At 46.7% G+C, this 26,180-nt stretch overlaps 1 protein-coding gene across 1 annotated transcript in view; it reads left to right on the top strand.

Moving 5' to 3' along the window:
• The window catches only part of CalpC (calpain C), a 100,626-nt gene that overhangs the window by 13,334 nt on the left and 61,112 nt on the right, over positions 1-26,180 (top strand). The window contains exons 2-3 of the mRNA XM_050189874.3: positions 18,380-18,563; positions 19,565-19,634. Coding sequence (XP_050045831.1) covers positions 18,411-18,563; positions 19,565-19,634 — 223 coding nt within the window. The 5' untranslated portion in view covers positions 18,380-18,410. The remainder of the gene's footprint in view (positions 1-18,379; positions 18,564-19,564; positions 19,635-26,180) is intronic.

Here is a 26,180-nt window from a genome sequence, read left to right as displayed (position 1 = left end):
TGTACACGGCCTTTTGCAAAAGAAACCACGATTCCTAATACTCTCATAGACTAGTTAAACGCTTTAATTTCCAGCTGCAATGGTCGGCAGGATTTAGCTGCCAAATACCAGCAGGTCGCAGGTCTGACATGTGGGTGTGATGGCATGTTTTTATGGGAGTGAAATGACTTGACTGTGCACTCGGATTTCATACCGATGTGCGGCGTTAGACGGAAAATAACCTGACATCTTAAGTTTTTAGAAGCCGAAATTCAAGAGTTTGAAGTTATTTAACGGAGACATAAATGCAGCCAAGAAATACCTACGTCGAGTAAAGAACAAGTTTTCACGCGACTATATTGAGGTCTTGTGAAAGATCTCTCAGAACTTCCCGCTGGCCTAGGAGCTGCTTTGCTTACTATTCGAGCACTTGAGTTTCCTACGGGTCGCACCGATAACGGTAGCGATAGAGTGACTCCAGATGCAGCAATAATCATACCTTGCGAGGCGTTTCCATGCAACTCGTTAGCATCACCTTTGCGGCTTCGAGACACCAAAATGTTGTTCTTGACGTCCACGAGTTGCTCGAAGATGCCTCACATGATGCAGACTTAAAATAATGTGCCCGATAGCTTGAAGAGGCTTCACATCGTATGGCTGCTTATGGCTGCCGTGATCGGTGCGACCCCCGAAATGCTCAAGTGTTGTTACAGTAAACAAAGCAGCTCCCGGGCCAGACGGGAAGTTCTGAGCGACCCTTCTGCACCGTGCCGCGGGTATTTCTGGTGTGCCAGAGCCGTTCGCCTTAGCTGATTGCTCATTGTTATGGACCGGACCTCTCCTCCTTTCCCATCGTCTCGTTGGGCGTCATTTCCAAAGCGTGCTCTCGAAGCGCGCCTGCCCAATGCTACACGAAGCAGAAGCAACCTGCGCCAGGAGCTGCAACTAGCCGATACCCGAGTCTCAAGGCCACATAGAAGCCACACAGCGGCAGCCGTCATTCCAAGCTGTGTCCACGCCACCGCCTCTGAGAGCGTAGTAACACACAAGGGTAGGGGGGGGGGGGGGGTGACGACGAAAGACAACGAGAGGGAGCATAAACAGACAAAAAGAGGCTCTAAAAAATAAGAAGGTTGATGCCGGTGGTGATCTGGCTGCAGCGGTCGTTTATTAAAGCGATGAACCGTGAAGACGACGCAACCGAGCGCCGCAGCAGGTGGGGCGGACGAAGTCGCGCGCCAGGGGAGATTCTTTTATCGCCGCGCACGGCAGCCGACAATGCGAATTCCGCGTCTCTCCTTCCTCCCGAATGCTTGTCATTCTTTCTTCGCTGGCGTCTCTTCTGGCGTCCCTTTTGGCACCGGTTTGATCGCGAACCGCTTCATATTTCGGATCGAGTTTTTCGAGTCGTTACGTTCGTTGTATTATTATTAGCCGCCTCCGGTTCGGAGTGTGAGCGGAAGGCAGTGATCGGCGGCTGACCGCGGCCTTCGCGAGCTCTTGCCTCGGGCGCCTTCGCTCCCTCTCCGACGTCACCGCCTCAAGCTCATTCTTCGCCGCCGACCTCCACGCGTACTCGCGAAGAATGCCGTTCCACTTTCCTCGCAATCATGTAGAGGAGAAATAAGGCGCAGGCAAGAAAAAAAAAGGGGGGGGGGGAGTAGGGGGGGCTCCTTTATTGCCGATCATGGTCGAGCTGACACGGAATGGGTGATTCGCAACAGAAACAGGATTCGGTGGCCGCTGAGTTAAACACACGCTTTGTAGAAATGACAGAAAGTGACGAGTAAGGAAAAAAAAGAAGTGGGGATAAAAAGAAGCCGCGCCGTGATCGGTGTGAAAAGAAACAGAACGTAAACCGAGGAAGAGCGCGTTGCAGAGGAAGAACACAACCGCAGAAGGTGAGGCCTGCGCTGCTCGAAACGTTGAGAGGAATAAACAAGATGGCTGTTTTCGCTTGGTGCTTTCCAGCGTGGGCAGCTGTGGAGAGGGAGAGGGACAGGTTTTGGCCGAGCGGCCGCGTGTGCCCTTTCCGTGCGATCGCTCCACTTCTTGGTCTCGAGCGGCATCACCTCTTATGCGGACCATCTGAAAAAGAACGTGAGCTCTCGAAAGGCGCTCAAGTGCTATCGCCAAGAAAGTGCTTTCTCCTTTTCAAGCAGCGAAAATCGAGATTCGACTCGAAGTAACAGGTGGAAAGGAAGCACTCGGAGAGGCAAACCATATCTGGGAGGTGTTGGGCCAGGACCATAAAGGCGTCAGGGAAGGAAGCTGAATCACTTAGTTTTGTAAAGATGAGGTTGGATCAGTTAACCCAGAGTAAAAGTGTTGCAACATAACGAACTATATGGCGTAAATGTTTATTCATTATCTTTAAAGCAAACACGAAGAGTGTATGGGAGCTATAGATAATGATCCTCAAACTTTCTTCCGTATCGTGTAATTGGGCATCTACTATATCACATGTAAGACTGCACTAAAAATCTGATAAGCAAGAGTCGGTGACAGCAATTGGAGAGAGTTGCACGTTAAGCTACAATAAACAAGAAAATTATCCTTGAAGTGCAAAGGAAGAGGAAGAGGAGGAGGAGGATTGTGTTGGCTACAGGCGGATATAACGTCCTTGCACCTTGCTAAGGCATGCCGGCAACTGCTGCGACCGGGCTGCGGCCGGACATTTAACGTGAAATTTGCTAAACATTCCACATGGCCAAATATGGCGTAAGTGGATTCCGTAAAACTAACGCTCCAAAAAGAAGTAATCAATGCCGCAAGGAGCAAAATAACCGTAGGACGCAGAGATAAGATGCTCTACTCCACGAAGTCCACCCCGCACCCGCTGAGAAACCGAATGATTGGTGAAATTCAGTCACTCGCTGAGCAGATCAGCGTTACTGGGGAACTTCATAGGGCGGCGAAACGTTCACAGAAGAAGCACTTTTACACGATGATAGAAAAGCGTTGTTGCTTAATCACGAGGAGACACCGCTGGCACACCACAAGCACTTCACTAGTGTACACACTGTGACAGCCAGTTGTAGAGGCTGTCAAACGAAGGGCTAGGGGAGCACGAGCTCCGTGGTACACTTAAAGCGGCAAATCACCAGAGTTTATTCATGCTTTGGAGGGCTGTAAATTTTTTATTTAAATGAGGAGAGAGTCGTGTGACCCTTTCACGATGAAAGAGAGAAATCACGGAGAGAGATAAAGAAAAGAAAGCCGAAAACAGCGCAACAATGAAACAGAAAGCGACCATCCGTGAGAGACGTTTGTCAGCCTTTCGAAATTCAGAGAAGGAAGGCGAGCAGGGAGCGAATAAAAGCGACGGACACCGTGACACGAGACGTTCGCGCCGTTGCCCGAGCAGCCGCCACGCTCCAGCCGACGCGTGTTTGCGAGGCCCGATCGTGCTGTGGCGTGCGCACGTCTTGCGGTCTCGTCCACTGCGCGCCTCGAAGCGCGTCGTGCGTCTTCCACGAGTCACGAGCCTTGTTCCCAAAGATCGGTCGCGCTCGGGACAGCTGCGCGAAGTAGTGCGTGACGGCCGGGCGGCTTCTCAATGAGCCCTCACGAGGCTGTCTGTCCCTCACTATACGGCCAGGTCGCTTCACGTCTCCGAACCTACCTCCGCCGCGCGTTCCATCGCCGCGGCTTTTACCCTTTTCACGGCACGTCTAATTGCGTGCGACTGGGCATCGTTAGTGAGTCACCGCTGCAATCTGACGCCGCGCTGCTGCAACGGCTCTGAAAGAGTTTTGAGGAGATTCACGTGGAGAGAGAAAAAAAAGTTTGGCCACGCTTGGAAAAAGCGTTGCGCAAGAAGGATCGGCAAATGAAGCGTTTTAGAGATGTGTTCTAGCGAGACTACCTTGCTCGATGAAGAGAACACTTGGAAAATGGGGCGTCATTTCGAATGACAACGAAAAAATGCAAACTAGACAAAATTGTCACAGGAAGACAGAAACGAAGTCAGTGACATCCGGTGAAGAAGGGAAGCCTCAGCGTCAAGGGTTGACGTCGACAAGTCTCCTAGTTGAAACGTTGACCCTAGGCACCCCTTCCTCGTACACTCTTCATCAATGAAAAGAATGAAATGATTAATAATGAATTGGATGACTGTGGATAAAGAAAATAAGCGAGGAAACGAAAGATATAAAACAGGGCCGAGCTTAGTGATCTCCCTTAGTGCTCTGTACGCGTGAAGCAAGCTAATTATTGCAGTCATTGCCGGCTGTTTAGGGCAAATGCGAGACCTAAATAATTAGCCGACGAGTCCCCTCCGCGCTTTCCGCAAAGCGTGTGTACGTGACTTGCATTAGGGTCCCAGAAGGCGGCGACTTAGGAAGGAATTATGCGCTTGACAGTGTAGTGTAACTACAGCTGATTAAAGCAGCTACAGCTGCTGTAGTTTTTCACTGAATGAAGGGCGCTTTCTTTATTACCATTGTTGATATGCAAATGCCATTCCGCAAAAAAAGGGGGTTTTTGGAGAAACGATTAGCTCAAATCTCTCTCTCTCTCTCTTTCACACACGCACACACAAATTAAAAAGAAATGTAAATGCACAAGTGGGCAATAGAAGTGTAAGCAGATACCAAGCAAAATATCATCATGAGCCTATGGTTAATTCGAACATTCTTTTGCATTATTATTATTATTACTTTTTTTGCTTTGTGAATCGGTGAGAGCGCATTCCAGAAATGGTTAGCAAAGCGTGTCTCTAAATGTTTCACGGGCTTTAGATTTCAAAAGCTATGCCGGTTGCTGATTCGACCAAATAATGAAGGCTTATTAGTGATAATCGCAGAAAGCCCACCAGATATTGAGGGCTGGCCTGAAAATTTAATTCGAGTTTATTGCTCGGTAGCTGTTCAAAGACGCTTTCCAGGTGCCTAACCCGCGAGAAAGCTGGAAGACTTCTGGACCAGCGAAAAATCCTCTCGTATCTGAATGTGTGGCACGCCTGAAGCACTTCTAATTGTTTTGGCTGCTTGCCTAGAATGCACCAAATTGTTCAAAATTGTTTTTACTTCCGAATTGCACGGAGTTTTAGGTGAGTGTAGCACAACACACGCAGAAGATGTGATGACGCAATCACGATTTATTTTTCTAAACATGTATTACCCCACATTCAGGCATCATACACGACGGTGTGTAACTACATACGTTAAATACTACTTCATAGGCGACACATATACGCATACTGCACATATATTGTACTATATAAACAGATAAACCGTTTATACAGCTTATTGCAGCAGAATATTAAAATGAGTTTGCTTCAGTTTAGGAGGAAAAGGAGTTCTTTTTGTCCGCTGACATGTCTCCTACTCCGCTGATTTATGCTCGTTCATGATCTTTGCAAGATTTTAGTGCAACATTTGAATACCACATTGGACCCGCTCGCGGTCCAGTAATATAGCAATGATCTGAGGCGGCTAGCAGAACGGGAAGAAATGATGAGTTGAATTTGAGCATCAGTATGCAGTGTTTACATGATTTTGAGGATTTCTCGCTTTAGAGAAACAAAAAACAAAGAAAGATGACGTATAATACTAAATTGACCGTTGCTAAATAATACTTCAGTGTCACGTTTGCAATGTGCTAAGGAAATACGCGCCCTAAGTACAGACGCGAGACAGCCCGGTTTTCCCGTGGAATGTCGCACGCTCCAATAGCACTGAGCGAATTCTTCTTACGACACACAACAGGCGAGTTGCGCCCGCATCCGTGCGCGCTTCAGTCTCGTGTTGCGTCATAGCTCGACAGCACGCCGAGAGAGGTTCCTCCCAGTAGTGCGATAGCACCTTATGAACGCCGTGCTAGACCGTACCGGAAATTGTATCGTTACTTTGAATCCTTTGCGTTCCAAAACCTTCAATAGTCAGCAAAGACCGGTTTCAATGAGCGTTGTTTTGGCAGAGCGATTTTTCTTGCGCTCTACTTGGCACAGTTTTATGTATGCTGATCGCAAAGCATGATACTCAATTATTATCAAGAAGGCAGACACAGAAGGCTCGAATTCACTTTCGCTAGCAATGTTTCCACCTCATCTACTATTGAAGCCCGTATATTTTGCCCTATGTTCATGAATTGCAAGCAGTGCCAGTTGGCGCACATGGCGCAGCCTGAGCGACCTGTTGACTCTCCAGGATGGAAGTGCTTCCTGTGTTATCTATGTAAATGTATGAAAGTATGCTTCAAAGACCACAGAGTGCGGGCAGTCCGGCCAAGCGGCCGCCGAGAGCAAGAGAAAATATGTAAGCTAACCACGAACGCACCGCTTGAATCTCATTACTCGAGACGCCGTAGATGCCAAGATATCACACATTCTGGGAATGCAAGAAGGTCACAGCTCTGTCACGATGTATCTCTCATTCAGGTTTCGCTCTAGTGACGAAAACTGCAAAAACCTTTAAGGAACAATGCTTGTCGGCGTGGTTTCGTGCTTTTTCGTTCTGGGAATGATTTAAACGCAACGGAAAGCTTCTCTCACTAACCACCTATATGCAGCAGCTCGACAAGAAAAGCGTCCAAAGTGCGCAAGTGACTTTTTTCTCGACTTTCTCTCTCTCTCTGTTATCTTTGTTTCCCCTTTCCCATTCCCCCGGTGTAGGGTAGCCAACCGGACGTTATTCTGGTTAACCTCCCTGCTTTCTACTTATCTCTTTCCCTCCTCCTTTTAAACTTCTACTTCATGTGCTACTTCTTTTCCTTTCATGGCGATCGAATGCACGAAGAAATTAAAGTTGACAGTTTTTGAAGAAGCATGCATGCAGAAAGTAAATTTTTGGAAACTTATAATTGATGCAAACGCGTATACTAAAAGTCAAGGTAAACGTTGCCTTAAATAAGATATAGATGCAAGAAACAAAGGAAAACAAATAGAGAGCTCACTTCACCATCGAATCTGTCCCTTCGCTCAACCTCGGCCCCATTTTTTTGGGGGGGGAGGAAATTTTCACAACATATTTCAAATCAGTTTTCAACGTAATGGCTACCCGACGTCAGTGACCAGAGCGAACGCGAATATCCGGCCACTGGCATAGAAATGCACGCAATACTTAATTTATAATTCCGGCAAGATATAAAAAAAGCAACTATGAGTATATATAGTGAACTCTCGATCACTTGAGTGAACTTCAAGGGACCCAAGGAAATAGTTCAGTTTACTGAAAGTTCACTAAACTGAATATTCACTAGAATATGGAACAGCATAGGGCACAGCAGACATCGAGTCAAACGTGTGAAAGGCAATTTATGGAGTTATGTACATCAATATATATGAAGTGCGTAACAGTTACGTTGCTGCCTATCTAATTTTGGCAAAAAATATGTAATTTTCATTTGCACTGGTGCTCTTAAAGCGCAAGAAGTAACGAAGCTGTCCAGAGAGTTTATGTTTTTGTGCACTTCCTCTGGCACAGCTTATTGCTGAGAAACATAGTCTCGCAACTTTCCAAGGCATATCCTACAGCCTTGGATTACAAGATTTGAATCTGCCTCTGCCATTGTAACTTCCTCATCGCAGTCTCCTCCTTTAGGACGAACACTGGAAACAGTTTCCATATCACATAGTTCAGTACAGGTATCCAACTCACTGCCACGCTGCACATAGCCACCTCTGGAGGGGCGATTTCGGGGCGGCGGGCATCGGCTACGCCAGCACTGCGCGCAGAGCGCAAAACTTCGTTGAACTGATTTCAAAAATGAGCTTTGGTCCACTGATCAGATTCGCTCAACTGAAATATTCGCTATTCAAAAATTCGTTCAACTGAAATATTTTTGCATTGAAGGCATTGAAAGACTGCCGGGAATTTTCTATAAGTTTGTTATTCTGAAATGTTTGTTAAGCCGACGTTCGTATAACTGAGAGTTGACTGTATACTGCTGTCAGCGTGGTGGTGTCGTTGCATCAGGCGGGTTAGCCTGGCATACATAGCCGGCAATTGTTCCACCTGAGCCTCCTATGCGTCTAGGTAAGGGTGAGTCACCATGTGTCGATGAGCCCCGCGTCTCGAAGGAAGGTAATCTGCTGTCGTTGCACTCTGTCAGCGTTGCTTGTTATTTCGCTGTCCTTATAGAATGTACAGCAGAACTTCGTTGATGCGTTGCTGTTTGTTACGTTTTCCGGGCTCTTATGCTCTGAAGCACCGGTCCCGTTTAGTTCTCATAGGCTTATGTATATTAGCTTCCCGCTTGTTACATTTCTCTTCCCGGCCGTTACGTCCAGAAACTGCGACGGTGCACCACCGACGCGGCATCGTCCGTGGGAGACGCTTATACGTTGATCATCGCATGTCGCCGCTGCAAACGGACACCTCGCAAAGCCCGCCTCGTACGTTGCGCAGAAGGATTGCCATCGCCGTGTTCAGATCGTCGCTTGTCGCCGACTTCAAAACATCTCACGAAATCGAAAACCAAAAGCCGGGTTGAGGAGTCGCCCCACGCCCACATTTGCCGAAGCTGTCCGTAACTTTTGATACTTCGCGCGGTTACTTTGAGGCAGTGTGGAAACTGGAAAAAGGGCTCCAAGTACTCGAAAAGAGGCTGTTATTATCGACCCAAGCACCGGATGGAAATTACATGATTCATTTAATGCGATTTACATCAATGACCGCTGCAAGAAATTGTGTTTATCGTTCAATCTAAGCGCCAGGTTGCGACAACGACGTTTATTGAGCGGGTTTTAACTAATTTGTTGGCATTCTGTCGAACGTCAAGCAAGCTTTTCTTTCAATGGTTTTCAAATGAGGCTTTGTTCAAATAAGGTTTTTGTATCGAGAGTATAGTGCTCCCTCAAGCGTTGTCGGGTGTTACGAAGACCGACAATGCGTGCCCCTTTATGCCGACTGGACGACAGCGCTCACGGAAGAAAAAATACTGCGACCATGGCCTCAACTGACATCCACGTTTCGGATCACAAGAGTGCTGCTGCACATTTTGAAGATGGCTGAGCTCTGCGACCATCTTTGATTGTGCGCTGAACACTGTTGCGTGTGCGCGCACGCATCACTTGTTGTTCATTTCCTTTTCCATTTTTTTTTCTACAGCGAAGCTATCTATGGCTAGGATCTGCAAAAACGTGTGCCTGAGATGTTGACAAAAACAAATCATCATGTGGGCAGACCCTGGTGATAGTGCACAAAGAGTCCAAGCTCAATGACACATACCCCTGTAGGGTCGGCGACCTTTAACGCGCCCTTGAACTATCCTTGTCACACGTCGGACCCGAAGAGGTCTCAGGGACAAGGGTAAGAACAGTTGTTTCTGAAAAAAAAAATGTTTTGTACAGCTTTTTCAAAAAGGACTGTTAAAAAATTATCGGCGCCAACCGCGCAAACGCGCTAGTGCCACTGCTCAGGCGTTCGTCGTCGTCTTCTTCCACAGCTGACTCTGTTGTGTCAAAAACTATCATCAGCAATGACTCTAGCGTCGTCATCTTCAAACAGCTGGAAGACTACGCTCATAATTCCAGCGTAGAACTTCTGTCGACGTAATAAGGAGGCCGCGTTTACGGGGATATGAGCCTTTGCTTAAACGGGTGTGAGGCATTCATTGTCCTACACGACGGACACATTTAATAACAGAGGTGATGCGCGAATATATGTGCGCACCTACATCGTGACGATGACCACAGATTAGGACAATAAGTATGCTCGTACCTTTGTTCAGTATTCCGGGGCACCTCTGTGTGGTGCGCTAAACAACTTCGCTGCTCATATCCATCTTCACAGAATGGAATGGCACTGATTTTTTTTCTTCCACCCGCATATCACTCAGCTAATGCAGAGTAACGAACCATGGTGCAACCTAGTTGGCCTCCCTGCCTTTACATTTCTCTCTCTCTCTTCAGTTTTCTCGCATCATAGCTTCTTTTTTTTTTTCTGTCCCCCAAAGACGTATCGATCGGGTTCTACTTTTGCTGTTCTGTTCAGGTTGCGCTATGGTATGGTATGAAGAACTTTATTGGGTCCTGAAGGTCAACCCTAGGTTGACGCGGGCCGCTCCCACGTTGGGAGTGTCAGGCCGAGCCCTTCAGCCACATCGCGGGCCTTCTGGGCTGCCCGTAATTGGTCCAGAGAGTGATTCACTGTGTAGCATTTGCCGCCACCATTCTTGTTCCTTGTCACAGTCTGTGAAGACCGCGGGGCACTGACAAAGCATGTGGTCAAGAGTAATGATGCCATTGCACTTGTTACAGTTGGTTTGAGTTTCCCTCTCCGGATAGATCCTGTTAATAAAATCTGGACTTGGGTATGTTCTTGTCTGTAGCAAACGTAATGTGACCGCTTGGGCTCTGCAAAGCTTACCGTGTGGAAATGGGTATTCCCTTCTGCTTAAATAATAGTGATTCGTGATTTCGTTATATGTTAATAATCGATCCCTGTGTTCCCCGGGCGCAGTGTAAGTTGCTCGGTCTTGAAGAGCACGGTTAGAAAGTCCTCGTGCTGCTATGATTTTCTCGGGATTAACATGTTTTTATAATGTGTGTTACCGTATGCTGTGTCAAATCGTATAGTGGGCAACACCATGCCAGAGTGCAGTCTACTGTACAGCAGTCAACTGCAATGAGCGAGTAAGTAGCCTTCGTACTCTCATGCGGAAGGTAAAGTATGTTGGCTTAATTGTAAAAAACTGCAGAGCTTTCAAAAAAGAAAGCCTCTGTGTTATTTGCTTAGGTGTACACGAGTGCGAGCAATTCGTACCATCGAGGAGCATTATACTCGGCCACAAAGATTTCCTCTGAAAAAAAAAAAAAAAAGAAAGCCACTTTTCTTAGCAAACATGGCATGGCCGGAGATGGCGAGCTTTCAGCGGTCGTTGGCCACGCGCGGAGTGGAAACAGTGCCGCGTCCGCAATACCGTCAAAGGCGGGTTGCGTTCACCTTCGGGTCGTGCGTGTCTGCCAGCGCTCGAACAAACTAGGAACTCGCATTTCGCCTTTCACGCCGTTTTACACGCTCTGACCCGCCGGCGCGCGGCAGCGCACGCAACGCCGCGGACATGAAGGGCGCCTCACGCGACAGTCGCGGCGTTGTTGAGATAGTAAGAATAATAATAAGAAGAAAAGCACAGCGGCGAGGAAAAGTAGCCAAATTGGGGTCACACATGTCCCGCTCGCGTCACGAGGTACGGGCGCCGGGCGAGACTTGCGCGCTCGTGGGCTCGACAAGCGACCGCGTGTGCCGCAACGACAGTGCACAGAGAGGGAGAAGCAGTTACACGCGCTGTCTGGGACGACGACACCATTGTCTTACGGACGTTGAAGAGAGAGCAAGCGCAAGATGGGGACAATGAAATGCTGCATGTTTTCTTCCGTTTTTTTAAATTTTGTTATTGTTGTTGCGCCACTCAGTCCGCGAAGAGAGGTGTAACCAAATGAAAGAGACAGCTGCTCATTTGCAATTACGCAACCTTGGTGAACACGACCCCACCGCTTGCTTCGGCGGGATTCGATACTCTCGATGACTGGCACCGAGCAAATAATTGGGGCAGAGCGTTGACTCTGCAGCGGAGTGTTTTCGCTATAGCGGGCCCGGTGTTACACAGGGTGGCGCGCTTAATGACTCCGAAGGGAGTGCCCTATCACTCGGCCCGTTCAGGTTTGGCCCTGGCGTGATTGCAGTCAACGACGAACTGTAAGGACGCCTGTTTGCGCGGCAGAAGGCTGTCGAGTGCCGCTCGAACTCGTTGCGAAGGACGCGTCCTACAAAGGGCGAAAAAAAGAGAGCTCTCGCTTTCGCCCTGTTTGCATGTGCACGCGCGCGCACGTCGAGCTGGGTTGTTGCCTGTCACTGTTGGTATGCGAACGGCGTGTCTCTGTGGGAACTGCCGGGGCAGTCGTCTTCTTATCGCAGCCAAGTGCTTACAGGAGAGGGATTTTATCGGGAACAACGTTCTGCAGAGCCGTTTAATCCTGCGCAGGCCACTGCGTTTAACGACTGCGGGCGTAGTGCTTGCGTCGGCCCGAAGAAACTGGGTTTTGCATAGATTGAAAGTTGTGAGTTCTGCACCCCCAGGCCTTAACATTTCTTGCATTTCAACGACGCTATCTGTGTATCTGTTAATATCACGTTATCAGAAAGGGCACTTAAGCAAAACTTGAATTGAACACGTAGAGTTGTGGCATTTTGCTCAACGTTTCAGAGCGTTAGATTTTCTTAGCTCGTTCCTCAGTTTTGTGTAGTTGCCGCAGTTCGTAGTGGTGGGCCGGTCCCGGAAATAGTGCAGTCAAGAGTTGCCTTGGGTGTGTGTCGCTGGGTATGTGCCATCGTCGCCACGTCGTCGTTGTCGTCACGCCATCCAAATCTAGTCATAGAGTCGTCATCATGTCGTCGTTGACACGCCATCGTTATCACGCCATCGTCATCACGCCATCGTCATCACACTATCGCCGTCATACAGTCGCCGCCTTACAGTTGTCGTTACGCCGGTTTCGTCGTGCCATCGTCGTCATACAGTCGTCACCATACATTGCCGTCATGCCGTCATATTGACTTCTCCGTTCCATCGGCGTCATTCCACCGTAATCATGCTATCGTCATTCAATCTTTATTGTGACGCCGTCGTCACGCCACCGCCGTCATGCAGACGTAGTCACACATTCGTTGTCGTACCGTCGTCGTGATGTCGTCGTGGTCTTTTCATCGCCGTCATTCCAGCTTATTCATCCGATTCTCGTCACGCCGTCGTCGTCATAGCTCCTTCGGCTGCGCCAGCGTATGCGTAGAAAGCCACCGAGCGCTCGAGCATCGGAAAGGAGTGTATATAGGTATAGTTTAAACGAGAATAGCTATACAACATCCTTTTACACAGAAATGTCACGGTGGAAATGGGACCTTCAGACCTCCAAGCGATTCCGCGAGCTCGAGAGCGAAAACGCCTAACCGAAACCACAACTAACGCTTAAGCATTCGTGTTTCTCCTTCCTTTCTCTCTATCTTTCTTTCCTTCTTTCTTTCTTTCTTTCTTTTTTTCTTTCTTTCTTTTTTTCTTTTTTGTTTTATTATTTTTTTTGCAGTAACAAAATATACTGCAAAGGGTTTTGGGACTATGCTGCAAACAACTGCTTTTCACAGCTGTTTCCAACCGTCCACCAACAGCAGTTAACTAACAGTTCACGTACCATGATGTATGACGTACTGGCATTCTTGGAACTTGCGAATGAGACCGTTTCTACATGCCCTACACGTTATCCATGGTCATCGATACCTTAGCCACAATAATTGTCGTACTTGTCGGCATGCCTAGCCAAACTAATCCCGGCCGCAGCGGCCGCATTTCGATGGAGGCAAAATGCGACAGCACCCGCGTACTTAGATTTAGGTGCCCGTTAAAGAACCCCAGGAGGTCCAAATTTCCGGAGTTCCCACTACGGCGTGCTTCATAATGAGATCGTGGTTCTGACATGCAAAACCCCATAATTTATTTTAATTTTAACCTAGCCAGACTATTCTTTATCCGTCTCATTCCTCGATATTACACTGCTTCTTATTCTCTTTTGTTAATATTACATGCTTTGTCATCGGTTTTCCTGATATACCGTATGTGCTAGCTAACGTTAGCGAAGCTGCCAAAAAGAAAAATAACTATTAAAAATTCACGATTTAAGATACGATTATAAGATTTATGGTGCTCGGTCTGCAAGTGATAACCTGAATTGGCTGCTTTTACTCTTACTGCGTCTAGGTTGGCCTGTTTCTTCTTCACCAATTTTACTCTCTCTCTTTAAATTGAAGTAAATCCTAGCCCTCACTATCCTATAATCACCGCACTTTACCCTAACTAACACTTCTACATCCTGCACTATGCTGGGATCGGCAGAAAGTATGAAATCAATTTCATTTCTCTTTTCACCATTAGGGCTTTTCCAGGTCCACTTTCTGTTGCTGCACTTCCTGAAGAAGGTATCCATTATTCGCAGCTTATTTCTTTCTGCGAATTCTACCAGCATCTCCCCTCTAGCGTTCCTAGAATCGACGCCGTAGTTGCCAATTGCTTGTTCACCAGCCTGTCTTTTCCACACTCTTGCATTGAAGTCGCCTAGAACTAGAGTATACCTAGTTCGCACTTTTCTCATCGCTAATTCACTATCTTCATAAAACTGAACTACTTCATCATCATGATGACTGGAGGTTGGAGCGTAGACTCGTACTATCTTTATTCTATACCTTTTATTAAGTTTGATTACCACTACTGCTACCCTCTTATTAATGGTGTAGAATGCGTCAATGTTGCCCGCTATGTCCTTATGGATTAAGAATCCTACCCCGTATTGCTTCTTATCAGGAAGAGCTCTATAGCAGAGGACATGGCCGTTATTGAACAATGCATAAGCCTCACCAGTTCTTCTAATCTCACTAAGGCCGATGATATCCCAAACAATGCCTGATAGTTCCTCAAAGAGTGCTGTTAGGTTAGCTTCACTCGAGAGGGTTCGGGTGCTAAACGTTGCAAGGGTCAGTTTCCATTGGTGGCCTGTCCGGGTCCAGAGATTCTTAGCACCCTATGCTGCGTTACAGGTCTGACCGCCGCCTTGATCAGGTGTTCCGCTGCTGCTGGGTACTGAGGGCCATTGGTTAATAGAATGAGTCATTTAAAACAGAGTGATGAATATGACATAAAGGCAATGAATGAAACCGTAACTAGGCTGGCTTCAGAAGCAGCACTTGAAGTGGGAGGTAAGGCACCAAGGCATCCAGTAGGTAAGGTCTCCCAAGTAACAAAGGACCTAACAAAGAAACGACAAAGAATGAAAGTGTCCAACTCAAGAGATCAGATATAATTCGCGGAACTGTCAAAACTAATCAACAAGGAGAAAATAAGGGATATACTCGAAATTAGAACGTGAGAAAGACTGAGGAAGCAGTAAAAAATGGAAGCAGCCTGAAATCAGTGAGAAGGAAGCTTGGCATGGGACAAACCAAGATGTATGCACTGAAAAATAAGCAGGGTAATATCATCAGCAATCTCGAAGATACAGTAAAAGCAGCGGAAGAAATCTATACTGACCTGTACAGCACCCAAAGCAGCCACAATACCTCCATACGAAGTATTAGTGAACAGGTTACAGAGGCTCCTTCTATAACTAACGATGCAGTTAAAAGGGACTTAATTGTAAGACATGAAACGGGGAAAAGCGACAGGAGAAGATGGACTACCAGTCGATTTAAACAAAGATGGAGGAGACATAATGCTTGAAAAACTAGCGGTCCTATATAGGAGCTGTCTATCTACTTCAAGGGTCCCACAGAACTGGAAGAATGCCAACATTAACAACATTATACTAATCCACAAAAAGGAAGACGTTAAAGAATTGAAAAATTATAGTCCCATTAGCTTACTTCCACTATTATATAAAATGTTCACCAAGATAATCTCCAATAAAATAAGGGCAACACTGCACTTTAGTCAAGCAAGGGAACAGGCAGGTTTCAGGAAGGGATACTCTACAATGGATCACATCCATGTCATCAATCAGGTAATCGAGAAATCCGCAGAGTACAATAAGCCTCTCTATATGGCTTTCATAGATAACGAAAAGGCATTTGATTCAGTAGAGATACCAGCAATCATAGAGGCATTACGTAATCAAGGAGTACAGGACGCTTACGTAAATACCTTAGAAAATATGTACAGAGATTACACCGCTACCTTAATTCTTCACAGGAAAAGTAGGAAGATACCTATAAAGAAAGGGGTCAGGCAAGAAAACACAATCTCTCCAATGCGTGTTTAGAAGAAGTATTCAAGCTATTAAACTGGGAAGGCTTAGGAGTAAAGATCAACGGCGAATATCTCAGCAATCTTCGACTCGCAGATGACATTGTCCTGTTTAACAACACTGGGGACGAGTTACAACAAATGATTCAGGACCTTAGCAGAGAGAGTATATGAGCGGGGTTAAAGATTAATATGCAGAAGACAAGGATAATGATCAATAGCCGGGCAAGGGAACAAGAGTTCAGGATGGCCAGTCAGCCTCTAGAGTATGTGAAGGAATACGTTTTCCTAGGTAACTTAATCACAGGGAACCCTGATCATGCGAAGGAAATTCATAGAAGAATAAAAATCGGTTGGATCGCATACGGCAGACATTGTCAGCTCCTGACTGTAAGCTTACCATTACCATTAACGAGAAAGGTGTACAATCAATGCATTCTACCGGTGCTGACATATGGGGCAGAAACTTGGAGACTGACGAAGAAGCTCGAAAACAAGTCAAGAACCACGCAAAGAGCGATGGAACGAAGAATGTTAGGCGTAACGTTAAGAGACTGAAAGCGAGCGATATGGATCAGAGAGCAAATAGGCATAGCCGATATTTGAATTGACATTAAGAGAAAGAAATGGAGCTCGGCATGTAATGGAATGCGTAGGTTAGATAACCGGTCGACCATTCCAGATAACCAGCGGACCATTCTGTAACCGCTGGACCAACCGGTTACATACTGGCTGCCAAGAGAAGGGAAGCACAGTCGAGGCCGGCAGAAGACTAGGTGGAGTGACGGAATTAAGAAATTCGCAGGTGTTAGCTGGAATCGGTTGGCGCAGAGCAGGTATAATTCGAGATTGCAGGGAGAGGCTTACGTTCTGCAGTGGACATAAAATAGGATGATGATGATGATGATGACGTCGACGACGATGATGATGATGATGATGATGGTCGTGGTGGTGGTGTTCGGTCGTCTAGGTTTGACAGCCGAACACCGTATGTCTTACGATTGTATCTAGCACCGTGTTTTTGATGTATTTCTTTTTCTTTTAACAGCTTGGCTAACGTTAACTGGGACACACTATATTGTGTGTTACAATGATTTAGCATAGCGGTACCTTTATACTGTAATCGCTACGGACACAGCTATTTGCCAGCTATAGCTATGACCACTCAGCTTATAAATTTCACAGAGAGGATGCGTAGGTGGTCGAGATGGGTAATAACGATGGTATGCGGTTACACTGGATAAAAAAAACTGCATATCATCAGAAAGTTGTTTTTCTGTCATCGCCAGTCATTGGAGGTGTAGCATAAGCCAAATAGTTGATCGACACGCCACTGAAAGGTTTTCATATCCTGGAAAAGGGGCACAGTGAGCGTGAGTAGATTCAACACTGTATTATTATATTGGTGATGTTGGCAGCAAACATCTCATCGACCACTACACACCAGTAAATTCTAGCGTGAATGAAAAGATGGGGAGGGGGGGAGGGAAAAGTGGGGTGAAATGAATTCTTACTGGTATTATATGCAGCTCGCTAACTTCACGACGAGCACTCATTTACGTAAGATAACGAAAGAAAGCACACAGACGAGAAACATAGCATTTTCCAGCGTGAGTGGCGAGAGAGAGAAAGGATAAACTTTATTCAAGAATCCCAGTCTGGGTTCGCCCGAACGTGAGTGGACATCTGGGGCCGAGTTCACGAATATATTCGTTCGTAAGTGCTAACTGCTTCTGGTTGAGCGGCTTCGCTAATATGTTCGTCGTTATGACTGACTGACTTGTTTTCGTTCAAACAGTTCTACTGTAAGTGATAAGGGCAGAAAAAAAAGCGTATAAACCCACGAAAGCACTGACGATTTTGTCGGCAGCGCGTGGAAAGGGTGCACGGAGCACGCATGTGTCACGAACGGAGCCTCTCTCACAGACGAGGCGCTACGCAGGAAACGCCACCAGCATACATTCGCCCACTGTGCGTTATATGTCCACAGGTATCGTTTGCTGTCTACTTGAAATGCGCTTCGCGGACATGCACGGTGGCCTCTGTGTGTTGGACCATGCTGATTTGAATTAAATTCTGGGGTTTTACGTGCCAAAACTACGATTTGATTATGAGGCACGCCGTATTGGGGGGTTCCGTGTTAATTTTGACCACCAGGGGATCTTTAACGTGCCCCCAATGCATGGGGCAAGGGCAATGTTGCATTTCGCCCCCATTTAAGTGGGGCCGCCGCGGCCGGGACTCGTTACCGTGACCTCGTGCTTAGCAGCGCAACACTATAGCCGATAAGCCACCACAGCGGGTGTTGGACCATGCTATACAAGATATTTCACATGCACTGGCGGCTGCGGGAGCCCGGCTCAAGAGGCGGTATTTCCTGCCCGAATAAATGCTAAACGGCATGCACGTATACCAACTAGTACAGTATCGCCTCCTGGCTCTTCTGTGCTTGCGCTCGGGCAGGTTGCCTATTAAAGCTACCCACCGGCTTTCCAATGATTACAATGTCAGGTAGCTATTGATAATCATATGTGTGCGCAATGAGACGTTTAAAAATTTGGGCCACCAATATTGCCGTGAGAGCTCCTAGTGCAGGGCTATAGCTTAGGACCCTTGCAAGACGGGCAGCAGTTGGAGGGCTGAGAAAGCTGCATCGTTTTTTCCGCGACTGCAGGTTTCCCCAGCAGGGTGGCGCGGCGACCGCCATGTCCGAGCTGGAGAAGATCAAGAAGAGCCTGCTGAAGTGCGCCAACGGCGACGGGCCAGCACTCTTCGAGGACCCAGACTTCCCGGCCAGCCAGAGCTCCGTCTTCTACCACCAGACTCCGCCCTTCAAGTTCACATGGCTCAGGCCTAAGGTGAGCTCGATGACTCGGTATTCCCCTACTCGCGTTCGGCCAATCAACCGTTCAATTGCACGGAAATGTTTTATTTGCGGCAGTCTATTGAGGACCCTTAGCAGCAGGCCAGTTGGAGCTGTCAGCTAGAGCTGCAATTTTGTAAACGCAGTCTGATAGCATCAATATTTTCTCAGTGACGAAAAGTTGATGCATTGTGAAATTTCGTAAGCATCACTGTGGCTTTTTTTATTCATTTATGTTTATTTAGATGTAGACACAAGGGGAGGTAGGATACGTCAAAGCTGGCTATCTATGTTTTTTTTTTTTTTTTGCCGTGTAATGCGTATAATGTGCAGCAACGAGTTGTTAACACTTTAGAAACCCTTTGTACGCATGTATTTTTACTGTTTCACGAAAGCAACGATTCGAGCAGTTCATGCTCTATATGGCTCGACTGTATATGCAAAATGATGTATATGCTGAAGCGCAGATGTTATTGTTTAACGTTTCACTCGCAAACATTGCGGCTTTAGAGCTCGAACAAAGTAGGTATGGGCTACGACGTCGTGTCAAAATTGTTTTTGGGAGTAGTCTTAGCGCGAGTTAATCGAATCTTCAAGTACATTATAGTTCTGTTTAATTCTAACATTCTGCGCTTCAGTGAACACGAGTGTAAGTAAAAAAATCAATCGCACTCATGATTTTTTACTCTTGTACCTTGATCAAAATGCAGTGGTTACGGCAGCAGGACATATTGTGCATAACTAAAGTTATTGAGAGAGAGAGAGAAAGAGAAGTTATAAGGGAGAGGCGGAGATGTTAACCAGGCTGAGCCCGGTAGGCTACCCTGCACTGGAGAAGGGGGAATGGGGATTGAAAGACGAGAAGAAAGAGAGAAGTTCACACTTTACACAGTTACACAGACAAGCGTTCATCGCTGAGTTAGTCACAGGTGGTTATATAGGCTGGTGAGTATGCATTACATGAATGCTCGGTGTTCTTTGCTCTCATTTCTGCAGGAAATTTGCTCCAGTCCGCAGTTTGTCTCCGATGGTCCATCGCAGTTCGACATCACTCCTGGCAAGCTGGGTAAGCGTCTCTTTCTACAATATAGAGCTAAGCGGACCAATACTGGCTTCGATGTTGGTCTCCGCACGGTGCGGGCGTGCGGCCTTTGTTACTGTATACACTGACGGTGGTAGCGTTGAGTGCAAGCTTGTTCAGACTGGAAATCTGAGCCGGTAACTGGGGTTAGTGATCCCATAAAGTTATTACGGGTCAACGAGCTATCCGTGCAAGATTAAGTGTCGTCGCCGTCGTCGTCGTCGTCAACATCATAATCATCATCATCATCATCATGAACACCATCATCAAGAACAACAACAACATTCTTCTTCACACTTTAGCATTTGTTTTAAAAAGAATGCAGGGGCAAGAAACAAAAAGCTTGCAAGCTTGCAAACAAGTTGTGCTCTTCTTGTCTATGCTCTGTCTGTGTGAATTTAGGCGCTTCTAAATAGCTAAGTCGCAAAAACTTATTCCGAGAGGGCCTTGACGGTTCATAAGCAAATGGAAGATTTCAGGAAGAAAATTGTGGTGCTTAACGCCCTGAAACTCTATAGCGGGATATATATATATAATCGAAACCATGACCTCGTGCTCAGCAGCTCAACGCCATAGCCGCTGAACTCTTTCAGAAACGAATTGTCATTCATTAAATGAACCACTAGACGTATCATCAATATCAGTTCACCCACGTTCACGAGCCAAAGCGAGATGGTTACATCTGTGCCTTCTCTCGGACCTTCACCTTGTGGAGGCTGCTGTGGAGACAACAGGTATAGCACAGACTGGTTTCACTTCGCGTGTCCCCTTTGCCCTATCAGAGGGCAGCGAACCAAATTTCTTTGGAGTTAACCCGCTTTCGCTTCTCCTCTTGCGTGCTGCCTTGACCTGGTACACGTGCAGCTGCATACGCCATTCGTTTCGCGGCCGCTCTGTCACATGCAGATCGCCGTCCGCGATCAATGTGCGCCATTTCCTCATTTCGGCTTTCGCCTCCGCGCAGAGCAAGCGACGCCGAATCGTTCGCATCTGATCCACGCGGCACCGCATCTCGGCGAACTTTCTCGTTACGCGAGATCGCACGATCGGGTCATCAGCCTAGACACCACCCTTAAAGCCGGTCGCTCGCGGCTTATTTGTGCACGCGCGAAGGTGCTGCTCGCTTACTCCAGCATTTCCCCGTGTTTACTTTGCCTGCGCAACACACGGCTTGCAAGGCACACTGACATTTCTAGGTCTGCAAGAAAAGCTGCCCTCTTCGTATCGAGGAAGTGCCGTTGGGTGAGAGACGCAGCGAGTCGGCAGACGGCAATATAGGCGCATGCACCCAGTTGCGATGCGGCAAAAGAAACCACGAATGACTCGAGGACTGCAAAAAACGAAAGCCGAAGGATTGTGGATTCGATCTCGAGGCTCACTCTGCGCTGGGGTACAAGAATGGAGAGGGGGAAAGACGGGACACCGAGCTGTCTGTGGAGTTGGCCGACGCGCATGAGACGTCCTCACATTAGTTGGGACGCTCCTGGTCTTCGGGTAGCGTTCTAAGGCCGACTTTCCCCAGCCCACGTGCCTGGCCCTGAACGAAGGACGGCTCTCGTAGAGGTCAAGCTTCAGTGAACTCGGGAGTGTAATACACGAAAAAAGAAAAGAAGCGTACGCGTTCAAAGCGATCTCGATACAATGGTAACGAGCTGCTTGAGTGCCGATGTCGGTCCGCATGTCTCTCATCGACGCTGCATGGTGTGGCCAGATCCACTGTTTTCCACTGCTCAAAACTTCCGCATGGTAGTGCGAGAAAAATCGCATGCGGAGCCTTCCGCGTTTTGCTCATTTTTCTTTTTCCTTGAACAAGTTTCCTGACTCCGCCTTTTGTATTGTAATGAAGCCGGGAACTACTCGCTCGAGTATCTTCCTTTCTCGCCATTTTTACTCCACTGACTCCATTTTACGCTTCAATGGCTTTATGATTTGCACGGTAGTGACCTCAGTTTGAGGAGAATAATAGAAGCTTGCCAGTGCTTCTCGAAGCCACCAACTGGCAATACTAGCGCAGGCCGGATTACAAGAATTTCTGATCACCCCACTCTTGCTTGAAGCTAGGTGTACGGATGCATTTCTTTCTTTCTTTCTTTCTTTCTTTCTTTCTTTCTTTCTTTCTTTCTTTCTTTTCAACTTAATTCTGTGCATCCTCAAGCGAAAAGGTGTTCAGCCGTCATCATTATAAGGTGATTAAGTCTCCTTTTTTTATTTTCACTTTCTTTTTACTAAAATAGGTTACTTGAACTCTGCACAACTTATCCCTCGACGTTATTACACTATTACAACTACACTACACTACACTGTGTTATTACACTACACTATTACGTTTATCTAACTACACGTGTTAGATAAACGCGACTTCAGGAATATGGTCTGCCGCTACATTGCTTAAGTGCTGCTCGCATTACCGTCAACAGAAATCGTGAGATGAGTTCTGCCGTAATTTCTTTAGTTTGTTTATTTTCGTGAGTCTTCAATGGAATTGGTATTTGTGGCGTCATTTTTTGAGAAACTCACGCTCATTCATTCATTCATTCATTCATTCATTCATTCATTCATTCATTCATTCATTCATTCATTCATTCATTTGTTCTCTTTGTTATATTTTGATGCATTTCTTAAAACTGCTTGTCCAAAAACGCAATACAGGGAAATAAAAAACATCTGAGTGACTACACTTTGCCAAAACGCGGGCACAACGTTCGCGTACAGCTCTTATGTTCGCAAAGCTCCTAAAGTTAAGATAATGCTCATATAAGCACTGTTCGCTTAAGTTCCTAGTCACGACGTCTAAAAACATTCTACAGCACTGAAGGACAGTGCTTCGTTTTCTTCGCACTAATTGTCGTGCTCCTTATACAGTTTCTTACGATATTACCCATAGATTAATCTGGCGCATTCGCCTAAGCGAGATTTTGAAAGGGTGCTGTGACACCTCGGTAATGCCAGAATACTGGAGGATCAGCTTTCCTTGAACGTGACTTTTTGACGGTAGCATGGCCATTGCTACGCAATTGAAGGTTTTCTCTCTCTTTTATTCTTTTCTTTTTCGTTTTGTGAATGAGACTTCATAACAATCGTTGCTTCTTTTGATATTCCTTCCTGTGAGAAAGCCGCATGTGTTCCCTCTGTAGTATCTATACCTTCACATAGACACAATTTTTCCCGTTCATGGTACATCTTGAATTTAAGTTTGTTCTTTTACAATATAAAAATTAAACGAAGGAAGCGGGAATGTAAGGTGAAAAGCGGGAGAACAGGCAGGGCCAGATTAACCATCACGTCCTTTCTCCAAGTTTAGCGACTCACCGGTGGTGCACTGTTGACATGTAATACAACTGTACACACAAGTGCGAGTGAACACGCTTAACTAACAAATCTTTTCGTAAAAATACAGCAAGAAAAGTGCCATCCTTACTCGTTGTTCTAGTGCAAAACAAACTATTATGACTGATGGTACATCCGCCGCTTCAGGGTGTCCTGGCTCCCTGATAAAGGTGCCAACACGAAGAACCCAAATTCTCAACATTTCCTTGTATATACCGCGGCTCCTCTTTTCCTTTTGGTTAGTTGTAAGAAACTCCGTGGTGCTACCTTTCTTTGTAACCTTCACGTTTCTCTGTCGCCTGCCTTATTGCTTTGCTGCAGCCATCAAGAAATGAACAAAAACAATTGCAGTCTTTTCAATATTGCTTTAGTGCGCACTTAGAGCATGTCGTATGAACAGCCTGCAACTTTATGATTTGCTTTCTTTTTCATCTTTCTCTCTCCCCCTTACCCCTCCCCAGTACAGGGCAGCCAAATGGATGCTTGTGTTCCGGTTAACCTCCCCGCCTTTCACATCTCATTTCTATCTCTCTCTTTCTCTCTGCTCTCGAAAGCCCTTTCCAGAGCACAAAAGTAGAAAAGAATCAGCGTAATCAGTTGCAAGGCGGAAGAAGATTCATGAAAGGTATCCGGTTTGTACTTACCCGAATGTAGCGCGAAACTACAAACGAAGAGAATCGAGCAGCGGGTCATAAAGACGGGACATAAAGAATACAAGACAGGCACGGCGCTGTCTGTCGTCTAATGTTTATGTGCCTTCTTTTCCTTGTTCTATACACTTCAACATGTACCAACCAGCCGAGTCAAGCACACTAGTACAAATAAAATACGCTATTTATTTACATTTCATGAACCTTCCCCGATCTTGTGGATTTTCACAGAGCATTCATTGTTTTGACTAATCATTGTTTTAGATCTTCAATCTGCATTTTAATTCTCCTTCGTCGTACTTTTTGCTATCGTCTTGTTTACGTCTGTGAATAGCGAGACCGCTCGGGAGAGGTGGTAGTGCCATGGTTTGATTTCCAGGCTAGAGGCTGCATTAAAGGTCTGTTTTCATTTTCCATTCTTTTTATTGCAATAGCAATATTATGGACACTCCAAGCGAATTTTCGCCGTAGTCACCGTTCTTAACCGTATATCGTTAGGTATATGTATGCTATATGCTTGTCCATGCCGTATATATGCGGGTTATATTGCTCCACCATTCCATACCTAATGTTACTCATAACAGGTCTTACGTTCTTAACTAACTTATTCCTCAAAATGTTAAGAATGGTAGCCCATGAACAACTGTCACGAAACATAATATTCACAGCTCATGTATTTTATCTTAACACTTATCAGATTATTAAATATTAAAAGTGCAAAGCAATATGGGTGCTCAAATCTGAAAGTGGTGTAATTTTACTGCCACGGTTTTTTACGGGCAGCGTAGTGGTGCCTGTGCAAGGTCATTACAGGTCTTACACGGCGTGTTAGAGTTTTAAGAGTGCCAGAACTTTTGACATACCCGCGCATGCCGCGTCCGCGTTAGTCGAACCCGCGCACAGGTTGAGCACCGCCTGACAAGTTCAAGCGTAACGCTTACCCCTTGCTATTACAGTAAGTGCTTTACCCTTCGGTCAAGACTGTCAATTTTTTTTTCATCATGTCATGCAGAGCGGACGCATAGGGTGATTATTGCGGAGTGGCGGTGTCCGATCCAGTGAATAAAAAATCTTTTCAAAACGCGGCTCCAAGTCATTTCTTCTTCAACTGCGAAGCTCTATTTCTGAGAAACCCATTTAAGTTTCCTTTAAAACTTCGTGACACTCTTGTTACAGAGAACAACCAAGCTCGTCTCGATAGCAAATAACTTGTATCATAGACCATACGTGAGGCATTACACGACTTATTTATAGTTTGGGAAATCAAGTAATAATTGCGCTATAGCTCCTTGCCTTCTTTCAAAGCAGACGCCTTAGCCGGAAAAAAGCGACCCCTACCCAAACAAGCCTTTCCTCCCACTTTGTCAGTGTCTGTCTGGTGCTGTAGACGCGCGAAATAAGAAAAGAAGCGGAGAGGCCAGGTCACGCTCGCTTTCCCCATCAAATGCCAGAGCAGGAAACCGTAGAACAAGCCGCACTGGAGCGACAGGTACACCCGTCTTCGCTGACAGGCCAGTTTCCTTCGACTTCCACTCAGAGCAACCGCAAAATGCCACTCGTGAGAGACGAGCCGTAGCGTTGCATACAGTATATATAGAAGCAAGCCCCTGAAGCGCCGCTCAAATGCGTGAAGGCGGTTCGATTTGATTCGTCACATAAAAGGGCTCCTCCATTCGACGCAGTGTCGGGACAGGTATATGCATGCGCGTCGCGGTTCTCCGCGCACGAGCCTTCCGTTCATGCATGGGCTTCCTGTAAACACGCCTTCTGGCTCGCACGGGCTCCTGGATTGATGCAGTTTATAGTCATCGTCGCGCACCTCTCGGAGGCCCCCGTCGCCTGCAGATGAAGCTCCCGCTAACTGCAGCGGAGGATGACACCGCTTCGAAAAGCGATCCAATGAGCCCAGGCCCTGCGAGGCGCAGAGATAACACGGCGACCCCGAAATCCCGTTTCTGTACGGACGGCGCAGCAGTACTTCCTCCGCGTGCAAACACGCCTGAAAGCCGCCCGCTCGCTCGCACCCAAAGTCGCCGGGAACGCGGAAGGACCAGTGGAAAGAAATAAAAGGAAACGCGACGCAATATAATCCCCTTCGTCCCCTCGCAAACCTGGGGCGTCGCATAAATGGCGGCTATTGATACACCCTGTAGGTAATGCCGCCAAACTCGCCTCGGTGTTTGCTACATTCGCGCTAAAAGAATGAGCGTCGGTACAGAGCATGTCGTCCGCGCCGAACTTGGCACGTGAGCAGCGTTGTTCAGCGCTATGACGATCGGTATCGATTGAGGAAGTCATTTATATATACTATACTTCGCTCCTGAAGGCGCTTGTAACGCCTCCGTCTTACGGCTGTTCTGGGTGCGTAGAAGAACCCGCATAGATGGCTCCAGTCTCGCTTAACGATTTGCAGTCCCGGATGGGCACATAATCACGAACAGCGTGTTTGAAGGTTTTCATCACAGGGCAAAAAGTAAATGTATAAACACGTTGTGTTGCTTGTGCCAGAAAGTTCCGACAGAAAAAGGATTGTTGTAAATTTGTAAGTTAAAAT

This window comes from Dermacentor andersoni, chromosome 2 (assembly GCF_023375885.2).
Source record: "Dermacentor andersoni chromosome 2, qqDerAnde1_hic_scaffold, whole genome shotgun sequence".
Taxonomy (NCBI): Eukaryota; Metazoa; Arthropoda; class Arachnida; order Ixodida; family Ixodidae; genus Dermacentor; species Dermacentor andersoni.
This window is presented reverse-complemented; position numbering and strand designations above follow the sequence as displayed.